Source organism: Heterodontus francisci, chromosome 31 (assembly GCF_036365525.1).
Source record: "Heterodontus francisci isolate sHetFra1 chromosome 31, sHetFra1.hap1, whole genome shotgun sequence".
Taxonomy (NCBI): domain Eukaryota; kingdom Metazoa; phylum Chordata; class Chondrichthyes; order Heterodontiformes; family Heterodontidae; genus Heterodontus; species Heterodontus francisci.
This window is the reverse complement of record NC_090401.1, coordinates 45,860,490-45,873,806: the sequence shown is the minus strand read 5'-3', so window position 1 is coordinate 45,873,806 and position 13,317 is coordinate 45,860,490. Positions and strand designations below refer to the sequence as shown.

At 41.2% G+C, this 13,317-nt stretch overlaps 1 protein-coding gene across 1 annotated transcript in view; it reads left to right on the top strand.

Moving 5' to 3' along the window:
* The first annotated feature begins 2,296 nt into the window (after positions 1–2,296).
* Positions 2,297–13,317, top strand: part of LOC137347222 (glucocorticoid modulatory element-binding protein 1-like) — a 52,990-nt gene continuing 41,969 nt past the window's right edge. Inside the window, exons 1-2 of the mRNA XM_068011464.1 lie at positions 2,297–2,628; positions 8,344–8,432. Coding sequence (XP_067867565.1) covers positions 2,489–2,628; positions 8,344–8,432 — 229 coding nt within the window. The 5' untranslated portion in view covers positions 2,297–2,488. The remainder of the gene's footprint in view (positions 2,629–8,343; positions 8,433–13,317) is intronic.

Genomic DNA, 13,317 nt, shown 5'->3' with positions numbered 1-13,317 from the left:
ATCATAGCCAACTCGCGCCTCATACCTTCGTAATTTCCTTTACTAAGGTTTAGGACACTAGTCTCAGAATCAACTACGTCACTCTCCATCTTGATGAAGAATTCTATCATATTATGGTCGCTCATCCCCAAGGGGTCTCACACAACTATATTGTCAGTTATTCCTCTCTCATTACACAATACCCAGTCCAGGATGGCCTGTTCCTCAACGTATTGGTCTGGAAAATCATCCCGTATACACTCCAAGAATTCCTCCTCTACAGTATTGTGACTAATTTGATTTGCCCAATCTATATGCAGATGAAAATCACCCATAATTACAGATCTTCCTTTATCGCATGCGTCTCTAATTTCCTCTTTAATGCCATTCCCAACATCACCACTACACTTTGGGGGTCTATATACAACCCCCACTTAACGTTTTTTGCCCCTTAGTGCTTCTCAGCTCTACCCATAGATTCCATATCATCAGAGCTAATATCTTTCCTCACTATTGCATTAATTCCCTCTTTAACCAGCAACGCAACTCCACCGCCTTTTGCTTTTTGTCTGTCCTTCCGAAATACTGAATACCCCTGGATGTTCATTTCCCGTCCCTGGTCACCTTGCAGCCATGTCTCCGTAATCCCGACTATATCATATCTGTTTATATCTACTTGCGTGATTAATTCATCCACTTTATTGCGAATGCTCCGCGTGTTAAGGCACAAAGCCTTAAGGCTTGTCTTTTTAACGTACTTGGCCCCTTCCCACTATTTTTCACTGTGGCCCTGTTTGATTCTGGCCCTTGATTTCTCTGCCTATCACTTTTCTTATTCCCCTTACTGTCTTTTGTTCTTGTCTTTGATCCCCCCTCCTCTGACTCCTTGCAAAGGTTCCCAACCCCCTGCCATTTTAGTTTAAACCTTCCCCAACCACTCTAACAAATAATCCCCCTAGGACATCAGTCCCGGTCCTGCCCAGGTGTAACCCGTCCAGTTTGTACTGGTCCCACCTCTCCCAGAACCGGTCCCAATGTCCCAGGAATCTAAAACCCTCCCCCTCACACCAACTCTTCAGCCACATATTCGTCCGATATATCCTGCTATATCTACTCTGATTAGCACGTGGCACTGGTAGTAATCCTGAGATCACTACCTTTGAGGTCCTACTTTTCAACTTACTTCCTAACTCCCTATACTCTGCTTTTAGGACCTCCTTTTTTTTACCTACGTCGTTTGTACCAATGTGTACCACAACACTCCCCCTTCAGAATGTCCTGTAACTGCTCTGAGACATCCTTAACCCTAGCAGGGAGGCAACATACCATCCTAGAGTCTCTTTTGCGGCCACAGAAACGCCTATCTATTCCCCTTACAATTGAATTCCCTATAACTATTGCATTCACACACTTTTTACTCCTCCCCTGTGCAGCAGAGCCAACTGTGGTGCAACGAATTGGGCTGTTGTTGCTTTCCCCTGAGAGGCCATTCCCCCCAACAGTATCTAAAGCAGTATATCTGTTTTGCAGGGGAATAGCCACAGGAGATTCCTGCACTGCCTGCCTAGTCCTCTTGCTCTGCCTGGTGTAGCTTCTGGCCAGCGTAAATGAGCCACATTGCGAGCCCGACTGATAATCTTAAATTGGTTGTTAGTGTAATTCTTAGCACACTCGGGATTCTTCAGTAAGTGCTGTCCAATCGCGGAATCACATCTAACGTTCATTGTGTTCTGCGTTTTGCAAGTACGGGCTGGTTGAGTACGGTTAGTACTTGGCCCATTGTGAACAGCTGAAGAGATGTGCTGTTTTATACAATCCACCAGTCATTGGGACGTACAGCTATGTACCTGGTATCAGCACTGGAATTCATATACCACATTACTCATTTGTGTGTTAGGCAGAATGACATTTTGGCTTGACGGCACTTGTTAATGCATAGTGGGAGTGTGAAATGACCATCTTCACCTATTGCTCAAATTTTTGAGAGACCTTACCCTTCCAGGGTAATTTGAGGTAGACTGGGCACTTTTCAGGTCCGAAAGAGGCCTTTTCTCATGCAGTATAAATTGTTGCTCCCTTTGAAATTTGGCATTCTTGCATCTATCCTGATGAGTGAAAGACGAAAAGCTTCATAGTACGTCTCTTTTTTCAGCAATACTCGAGTAGAATATTCTTTTCCTTAAATCAAAATTAATGATTGCAATGGTAACTGCTTGCCAGTATTAAAGATGACGGCACACTGAGTAGTCACAACTCGGAATGGGCCGGAGGATGGATCGTAACACGTGTCGCTGACGCAGCCGTCGATGCCTCAACGTGATGACGTATAGCCGTGCCGACGCTGGCAGGGAGACGTTGGTGACGGAAAAGCGCCGAGAAGCGACTGTGGGGCCTCGGCGATTTCTCGGTTGTTAGTGGCGGTCAGAGCCGGCGAGTGGGCCGGTAGGCCCCGCAGGCTCCCTCGGAGGCGGCGGGCGATTGTTCGGAGCGAGAAGTGGAGAAAGGAAAAATGGCGAACGCGGCCGAGGTGAACGCGGTGCCTGTCGGGGATGTGGTGGTGGTGAAGGCCGAGCCTGCGAGCCTGGAGGGCGAGAGCTCGGAGGAGAGCAAGACCCAAGTCATTCTGCAGCTGCAGCCGGTCCAGCACGGGTAAGGAGCGGAGAGGCCTGCCAGCTTGATACAGCTCCAGCACGGCCTGGATAATGGCTTGGGGCAACAGCAAAAACAGACCCTGCACAATGACATTCAAACAAATTAAATACATTAAAATATAAACATGAGACCATAAAACATTAAAATATTAAACTGACTTTAAAATAAGTTAATACATTAAAATATAAACATTAAATTAAAAATTATGTAATGAACGGCATTAAAATATCAACATCAAATACATTAAAATAGTAAACTAGATTAGAAAATATTAAAGTATAAATACATCAAATACATGTTAAATAGATTAAAATTTAATTTGAATACATTATACAACTAAAGTAAATCTCTTCTTTGGCCTCCTTGTCTCGGGAGACAATGGGTAAGCGCCTGGAGGTGCTATAAAGGCCATAACAAGAGTGACAGACTCTTCCACAGGTGCTGCAGAAAAAATTGGTTGTCGGGGCTTTTACACAGTTGGCTCTCCCCTTGCGCTTCTGTCTTTTTTCCTGCCAACTGCTAAGTCTCTTCGACTCGCCACACTTTAGCCCTGCCTTTATGGCTGCCCTCCAGCTCTGGCGATCGCTGGCAACTGACTCCCACGACTTGTGATCAATGTTACAGGACTTCATGTCGCATTTGCAGACGTCATTGAAGCGGAGACATGGACAGCCGGTGGGCCTGATACCAGTGGCGAGCTCGCTGTACAATGTGTCCTTGGGGATCCTGCCATCTTCCACGCGGCTCACGTGGCCAAGCCATCTCAAGCGCCGCTGACTTAGTAGTGTGTATAAGCTGGGGATTCTGGCCAGTAAATACATTCAATTATAAACATTAAACTGTAAATACATTAAAATGAAAACATTAAACCATAACTGGTAAAGCTAACCTGTTAATATGTTAAAAGACAATATAATTATAAATATATTACATTATAATTAAGTAATTAAAAATAAACTGTAAAGTTGTTAAATTCTAAATGTTAAATATAAATATAAAATGAAATGGTGTAAAAATGCAAAAAAATTAGACTTAGAGAAGATGTGGGGAGTCCAAAACTTCAAAACTAGGCTCTGTAAATATAAGATAATATAATAAATCTAATAAGAAATTCAGGTGAAACTTCTTTAACTAGAGAGTGGTTAGAATGTAGAACTTGCTATGACATGGAATTGGGCCGAACAGCATCAATGCATTTTAAGGGGAAACTAGATAAACATATGAAGGAAATAGGAATAGAAAGTTAGATGAAATAGGGTGGGAGGAGGCTCGTGTGAAGCACAAACATGGAGCCATTTCTGTTGTGTAAATTCGATGTAATAAAATCAGAAAAATAAAACTGTAAAAACATGTAAAATAAAATCAAACATCCAGCATAAATGCAATTTAAAAAAAAATGTAAAAAACTTTATTCTAATGCATAACATTAAACATTAATTACATTTAATGTGAAATGAAATGGTGTAAATAAAGTACGTAAACATTAAACTATAACTGGTAAAGTAGGATAAATAGGTTACATCTTAAAAGTGATAAAACAAATTCATTAAATGGTAAATATTATACAAGTGTAAATATTTTAAAATGTAAAATACAAATCATGTGAAATTAAATGTTAGATGCTAATAAATTTTAAAATTACATAATGAAAATGAAATGTTAAAGTTACTATAAGTAATTTAATAAAGTTAAATATAACAAAATCTAACAAATATAATTTGAAATTGCATCTTGCATACTGGCAAAATATTTACAGTGATTCATTTGAAAAATTACATTTCAACTGTTTGTGGGTTCAAGTCCCTCTGCAGAGACTTGAGTCCAAAATCCAGGCTGACACTCCCAATGCTGCACGTTCAGAGGTGCCGTCTTTCAGATGAGAAGTTAAACTGAGGCCCCACCTGCCCCCTCGGGCAACATTGGAAGACATGGAGGGGAGTTCTCCCTGATGTCCTGGCCAGTGTTTATTCCTTAATTTCTTTTCAGCAAGTTATCTTGTCGTTATCTAATTTCTGTTCATGTGCAAATTTGCTGCTGTGTTTCCTACATTACAACAGTGACTACACTTCAACAATTACTTAATTGATTGTACTGTGCTTTGGGACGGAAGCAAAATGCTTGAAATATAAAATAAAAACATTAAATGTTGGAAGTGCTCAGTAGGTCAGGCAGCATCTGTGGAAAGAGAAACAGTTAACATTTCAGATCAGTGAGCTTTTGTCAAAAAATCATACAAATGACAGCACAGAGGAGGACATTCAGCATCTTCTGCCCATCCTGGTGCTAGCTCTTCAATTGGAGCAATCTACTCGAGCCCAAATTCCCTGATCTTAACCCCATATCCTTTTATTTCCATTTTCAAACACTTATCCTGTTCTCTTTTCCTTTTATTATAGTCTCTGCCTCATACATACATTTTAAAAATAATTTTGATTTGAAAACGTCTTGTGACTGGAACTCTTTAAGACATTTTTTGTTTTTAGCCAGTGTATAATTAGGGCCTGAGATTCCTGGGCTGACCTACGGCTCTGATGGGGTGGGGGGTGGGGGGGAGGTCTTCAACCCATTGAAGTAATCTGTAGAAAAGTTTGGTATTTACAGTGCTCCTGGGTGATTCCACCTGGTGGTGAGGCTGAGAATTTTTAAAATAAAAACAAGAAATGCTGGAAATACTTAGCAGATCAGGCAGCATCTGTGGAGAGAGAAGCAGAGTTAACATTTCAGGTCTGTGACCTTTCATCAGGGGTTCTCTCTCACAGATGCTGCCTGATCTGCTGAGTATTTCCAGCACTTTCTGTTTTTACTTCAGATTTCAAGCATCTGCAGTATTTTGCTTTTATCTTTTTTTTAATATTCATTCTCAGGGTGTGGGTGACACTGACAAGCCCAGCATTTACTGATCTTCCTGAAGGCATTGAGAGTCAACTCCAATGTGGGACTAGAGGCACGCAGGTTAGACCGAGCAGCGGTGACAGGTGCCCTTGCCTGAAAAGCATGAGTGAACCAGTTGGGTTTTATAAGACAATTGTGCAATTTTCATATTGTACCTGATGCTAGCCCACAAATTACCAGATTTCTCAACTTGCCATGGTGGAATTTGAAATCTCAGTCTGTGGGCTGCTAATCTACTATCATAACCACTAGGCTACCATATCCAAGCTAAATTGCAGGACAGCGACTTCCTGCTCCATTGGTATGATCAGCCATTCTGGCTAAAGAGGTGCGATTTTTTTTTTTTCTAAAAAAGTGTAGATTTTATTATTTATTAGGACTCTGGCATTTTGAACCCACTTCTTCCTGGGTGATGACCTGGTAGGGTTGATCCTCCTGCACGATATCCTGCTAGGGTCGATCCTCCTGCACGATATCCTGGTAGTGCCGATCTTTCTGTATGATGCATTGGGACGGATCTGGTGAGTGACATTATTTTCCTGGCCGCCTCGTTGACATTGGCATTTGACACGGGTGGGGAAGTGGCTCATAAGCCCCTCTTCTCTCCTCATTTGAATTTTTTTTCGCCATCGAAGAAAATGGTGCGTGATTCTGAGAATGCATCCCATCTCAAATTCTGGATATGCCCACTCTCTTTTCCCCCCCACCCCCTCCCAATTTCCAAATCCAGAAACTTCAAGGTTGTATGCTTTTTTTTTAAAAAAGAGGACCCATCCATATGGTCATGGAATTTATGCTGGTAGACTGTTTTATTTAGGTACATGCAGAGTGTAGACCCTGACTGGCCACGCCAGCCCTGAATTACTCCAGGGATTGTCCCCTTTTTTGTGATTTGAACAGTTTTTCTGGGGGTTCCACTGATCTACCACTGAAGCCACAGCCAGGAGAACCAGTTTGGTGAAAATTGGGGGCTGCTGTATGTTTGATCATTGCATGTTATGAATGGTGCTTGCAATGCAGGAGTGTGAAATAATTGTCTGGATGAGGAGAGCATTGGCTGTGAATGTACGAAAGAGCAACGGTCATGTGATGTTGGAAATGCAGGTGAATAGCTGGTGCAGGCATGATGAGCTGAATGGCCTACTTCTGTGCTGTGCCATTCTATGATTCAAACATTGTATCCTACACATAAATCATTCTCTGAACAGTCTAAGAACTATGGCAATGAAGCTTATTTCCACACCAAGGGGAATTTTTCTTTTAAGGCAAGTGCATGTTACTCCTTCCATTAACAGCGCTGTCTGTTATAACGTAGGCGACCTGCACAGTCCTGACATTGTTGGTGATCCACCATTTTTCGCTGGTCCAATAAGATGCTGTTGTCTCCACCCAAATCAAAACATGTGGAGTTGGAATTTTGTTGCCTTCTACCCATCAGTCAAAGACCTCCAACATCTTAACAGGCCATTACCTGAACGGGCCGCAGAAAGAAAGTTGAATTATATCTCCAGATGAAACTATGAAGCTGTGACGTTATTGTGGTCTAGTATTAATCCCATATCCTGCTTAGCCCATGTCCTTTGCAGTACAGAGACCAGGGAGGCACTGGGCGTAATTCTTATGCAGTGCTGATTTAGTTGATCAGATGGGAGGAGGAATGCTACATATGGCCTCAGCACCTCCGAGCCTTGCTTCTGATCAACATCCATTGAACTGTTGTGGAAAGTACGTGAGCATGGATGTGGGAAAAGGATGGGATCAGCTGAACTATAGTGCTGTCTTCCATGGTCAAATAGCTTACCAAAATTTTTGTTAAGGCCCAAATATGAAAAGTAACCATTTGGATGAGGTACTGAAGAGCTATTAGCTGTGGAGCTATATTGCAGCTAACTCAGCACTTTCAGGAGCAGAAAGGAGAGCATTTCAGGGGATTTTTTAAACAAAACTTGAAAAGCAAGCAGCTGCTTTAAAGTACTGCTGTCAGTTGAAGACTAGAGCATTATGTTGTCATTTGGCACCTTGTTGATATCAACATGGTATTGCTATCGTTGCAGCACAGTTACCTCTGTGAGAAAGCTGTAAGTCGGAGTTTTACACACAGGACTTGAGCTCATAATCTAAGTTGACACTACAGTGCAGTACAACATCATATTTTGGATCAAACACTAAACTGTGGTCTCAACTGTTTAGACATTACAATGTCTTGTGGCACTGTTTCAAGGAAGAGCAGGCCTGTTTCTTGGAGCTTCCTTGATGCTGTGGCCGTGGGTCCTTTTGCATTACTGAATGCAGCCAAATGTAATTCATTGCATATAGTACTGAGAGAAGTTTTAACAATGTGCTGAAATGCTATATAAATGCAAGTTTTGTTCTAATGTGCCAATATCTCTATGATGTAATCTTTAATGCATCAGCTTGCATTGCTTCCATGATAACCACTAGTTCTTCACGGCTCAAAGTGCTTCTGCAGACGAAATCCCAGGTTTGATTGGATAGAATCCAAAACTGTTGGATCTTTTTCCGCTCGAGGTATGTGTATAATATATTTGTTGCTCATGGAGAGTTGGCAGAGATGTTTACAGCAATGAGGATGAGTACTGGACAAAGTGTTGCAGGCAGTAAGTGAGACAGTTACAAGAAGTGTGCACCATATGCCAAAATTTGAATATACTGACACCAAATTTCGATGCTCAGTCAGTGCGTTTCACTGAACTCCCAGTGGAGCACTGTATATTTTGACTGGACTGCTTTCCATTTATCTATGTGCAGTTGTTGATTCGTGTACTTTGGACTGACCTCTGTTTGAAATTATTCCAACAGCATGTGTGAAGAAGGAGCAGAGTCAAACTGCAATGCTTCGGTTGTGACTGTGGAGACTCACACTTTACAGAAGCTAGCAGATGGCGAAGGTAAGAAATCAGACTTATATGTATGGCTAATATGTACATAATATGGATACCACTGTTGAGTTCTGTTTATCTTAAGATTTGAGCATCTAATCGAACATGAACATATATTACAAAACTTCTCTTCGACTTCATGGTTAAGGTGTTACAGGGGTAGTGTCTGTTGAATGTTATCGTTTGATTTCAGCAGTTTTGAAAAAGCAACATCATAAACATATATATTCAAGGTATGTAAAAAGGAAGAGACTAGCTAGAATAAACGTTAGTCCCTTAGAGGAGTTAAAGATAGTATCAAACTTAAAGAAAAAGCATATAATTGTGCAAAGATGGATGGCAGGTCAGCAGATTGGGCAGAATATAAAAAACAGCAAAGAATGACAAAAATATTGATAAGGAAGGTAAAATTAGAGTACGAGAGAAAACTAGCTAGAAATATAAAGACAGATAGTAAGAGTTTCTATAGATATTTAAAGAAGATTTAACAAAGTGTACGTTAGTCCTATAGAAAGTGAGTCTGGGGAATTAATAATGGATAATAAGGGGATGGCAGATGAATTGAATTGGTATTTTGCATCGGTCTTCACTATAGAGGGTACAGGTAACATCCCAGAATTAGCTGCAAGTCAGGAAATGGAAGGGCGGGAGGAACTCAAGAAAATTACAATCACCAGGGAAGTGGTACTGAACAAATTGTTGGATCTGCGGGCTGAGAAGTCCCTGGGTCCTGAAGGACTTCATCCTCGGGTCTTAAAGGAAGTGGATAGTGAGATAGTTGATAGTTTTGATTTTCCAAAATTCCCTAGATTCAGGGAAGGTTCCGCTAGACTGGAAAATAGCGTATGTAACTCCTTTATTCAAAAAAGGAGGGAGACAAAGCAGGAAACTACAGACCAGTTAGCTTAGCATCTATCTTAGGGAAAATGTTAGAAGCTATTATTAAAGACGTTGTAGCAGGGCACTTAGAAAAATTGAAGGTAATTAGGCAGAGTCAACATGGTTTTGTTAAAGGGCAATCATGTTAACCCAATTTATTGGAGTTCTTTGAGGGAGTTACATATGCTGTGGATGAAGGGGAACCAGTGGATGTATTGTACTTGGATTTCCAGAAGGCATTTGATAAGGTGCCACATCAAAGGTTATTGCAAAAAATAAAAGCTCATGGTGTAGGGCATAACATATTGGCATGGATAGAAGATTGGCTAGCTAACAGGAAACAGTAGGCATAAATGGGTCATTTTCTGGTTGGCAAGATGTAACGAGTGGTGTGCCACAGGGATCTGTGCTGGGGCCTCAATTTTTTGCAATTTATATAAATGACTTAGATGGTTGCTAAATTTGCTGATGACACAAAGATAGGAAAGTAAGTTGTGAAGAGGGCATAAGGAGGCTACAAAGGGATATAGATGGGTTAAGTGAGTGGGCAAAAATCTCGCAGATGGAGTATAATGTGGGAAAATGTGAAGTTGTCCATTTTGGCAGGAAGAAAAGAAAGAAGCATATTATCTAAATGGTGAGAGATTGCGGATCTCAGATCCAGAGGGATCTGGGTGTCCTTGTGCATGAATAGCAAAAGGTTAGTATGCAGGTACAGAACGTAATTAGGAAAGCTAATAGAATGTTATCGTTTATCACGAGGGGAATTGCATAGAAAAGTAGGGAGGTTATGCTTCAGCTATACAGGGCTTTGGTGAGAGCACATCTGGAGTACTGTGTACAGTATTGGTCTCCTTATTTAAGGATGCAAATGCATTGGAAGCAGTTCAAAGAAGGTTTACTAGACTGGTACCTGGAATGGCCGGGCTATCTTATGAGGAAAGCTTGGACAGGCTAGGCTTGTATCCGCTGGAATTTAGAAGAGTAAGAGACGACTTGATTTAAACTTATAAGATCTTGAGGGGTCTTGACAGGGTGGATGTGGAAAGGATGTTTTCCCCTTGTGGGAGATTCTAGAACTAGGGGTCACTGTTTAAAAATAAGGGGTCACCCATTTAAGACAGATGAGGAGAAATGTTTTCTCTCAGAGGGTCGTGAGTCTTTGGAATTCTCTTCCTCAAAAGGCAGTGTAAGCAGAGTCTTTGAATATTTTTAAGGCAGAGGTAGATAGATTCTTGATAAGGGGGTGAAAGGTTATAGGGGGTAGGTGGTAATGTGGAGAAATCAGTTCAGCCATGATCATCTTATATGGTGGAGCAGGCTCGAGTGGCCTACTCCTAATTCATATGTTCATATGAGACTGGGGAATTAATGGGAAATAAGAAAATGGCAAAGTTTTTGAACAAGTACTTTGCATCTGGCTTCACAGTAAAAGACACTAAAAGCATCCCAATAATAGTAGAAAATCAAGGGGAAAAAAGGAAGGGAGGAACTTGAAACGATCGCTATCGCTAGAGAAAAAAAAACTACAAAAACTAATGAGACTAAAGGCTGCCAAGTCCCCTGGATCTGATGACCTGCATCTGAGGGTCTTAAAAGAAATGTCTGCAGAGATAGTGATGCATTGGTTGTAATCTTCCAAAATTCCCTAGATTCTGGAAAAGTCCCAGTAGATTGGAAAACTGCCAATGTAATGCTCCTATTCAAGAAAGGAGGGCGAGAGAAAGCAGGAAACTACAGGGGACCAGTTAGTCTAACATCTGTCATTGGAAAAATGCTAAGCAGAGTCAGCATACTTTTATGAAAGGGAAATAGTGTTTGACAGATTTGTTGAGTTCTTTGAGGATGTGACAAACAAGGTGGATGTAGGGGAACCAGTAGATGTAGTGCATTTGGATTTATGAAAGACATTTGATAAAGTGCCATATAAACGGTTACTGCACAAAATAAGAGCTCATGGTGTTGGGGGTAATATATTCGTATGGAAAGAGGATTGACTAACTTGCAGGAAACAGAGTCGGGATAAAAGGGCCATTTTCAGGTTGGCACACTAACTAGTGAGATACCACAGGGATCAGTGCTGGGGCCTCAACTATTTACAATCTATTTTAATGATTTAGATGAAGGGACAGAGTGTATTGTAGCCAGATTTGCTGCTGATACAAAGATAGGTGGGCAAGCAAGTTATGAGGAGGGCACAAAGAGTCTGCAAAGGTATATAGATAGGTTAAGCGAGTGGGCAAAAATTTGGCAGATGGAGTATAAGTGGGAAAATGTGAGGTTATCCACTTTGGTAGGAAGAATAGAAAAGCAGAATATTTGAATGGAGAGAGACTGCAGAATGCTGTGGTACAGAGGGATCTGGGTGTCCTTGTAAATGAATCACAAAAATTTAGCATGCAGGTACAGCAAGTAATTAGGCAAATGGAATGTTAGCCTTTATTGCAAGGTGGATGGAGTATAAAAGTAGGGAAGCCTTGTTATAACTGTACAGGCGTTGGTGAGATCACACCTAGAGTACTGTGTACAGTTTTGGCCTCCTTATTTAAGGAGGGATATGCTTTAATTGGAACCAGTTCAGAGAATGTTCACTAGGTTGATTTATGGGATGAAGGGGTTGTATTATGAGGAAAGGTTGAGCAGGTTGGGCCGATGCTCATTGGCGTTTAGAAGAATGAGCGATGATCTTACTGAAACATATAAGATTCTGAGGGGGCTTGATAGAGTGGATGCTGAGAGGATGTTTCCCCTCATGGGGGATTTTAGAACTAAGGGGCTCAGTTTCAGGATGATCTTCCATTTAAGATGGAGATGAAGAAGAATTTCTTCTCTAGGGCCGTTGGTCTTTGGAATTCTGTATCCAGCGAACAGTGGAGACTGGGACGTTGAATATTTTCAAGGCTGAGTTAGACAGATTTTTGATCTACAACGGAGGCCACGATCAGATCAGCCATGATCTTATTGAATGGCGGAGCAGGTTTGATGGGCTGAATGGCCTACTTTTATGTGGTGGCCTCTTGTAAGACACCTTATTGAATGTTTTTTGGAGATTCAAATACACTGCATCCATTGGAAGATGCAAAAAACATTCTGGAAATAATGGAGAACCAAAGGTCTAACGAGAAAGAGGAGCATAAAGAAATCAGTATAAGAGATAGTACTGGAGAAATTAATGGGACTATGACAAGTTCCCTGGATCAGAGGACTTGCATCATAGGGTTTTAAAAAGGTATCTGCAGAGATAGTGTTTGCATTGCTTTTGATCTTCCAGAATTCCTTCGATTCTAGAACAGTTCCCAAGGATTGAAAGGTAGCAAACATAACCCCATTATTTAAAAAAGGGCGATGAGAGAAAACGGGTCTATAAGCCAGCAAGCCTAACCTCAGGAGTAGGCAAAATGTTAGAATCTGTGATTCGGGACATGTTAACAAGGCACTTAAAAAATCAATTTACCATTGAGTCTACACAGATTTATGAAAGGGAAATTGCGTTTGATAAATCTGTTAGATTTTTGAGGATATAACTTGTAGGATCGATAAGGGAGAATGAATGGGTGTAGTGTATTTGGATTTTCAAGGGGCATTCGGTGGGGTGCCACACTGAGGTTGCTGTACATGGTTGGGACTCATGAGTGGGGATGATGTATTGGCGTGAATTAGGGATTGGTTGGTGGGCAGGGAGTGGGAGTAGACGGGACATTTTCAGCTTGGCAAACTGCAGCTGGCGGGGTACCACAAGGATCAATACTGGGCCTCAGCTAGTTACAATCTATATGAATGACTTAATTGAGAGGATTGAGTAACGTATACAAGCTTGCTGACAATACAAATTTAGGTGGGAAAGTAAATGGTGAGGAGGATGCAAAGATGCTGCAGAGGGATATAGACAGAAAATGACTGAATACAATGTGGCCAAGTGTGAAGTTATCGACTTTGGTAGGAAATATAAAAAAGCAGAATTTTTTTTTTGAATGGGTAGCAACTGGAAAATGGTTGATTTCAGAGGTACCTGAGT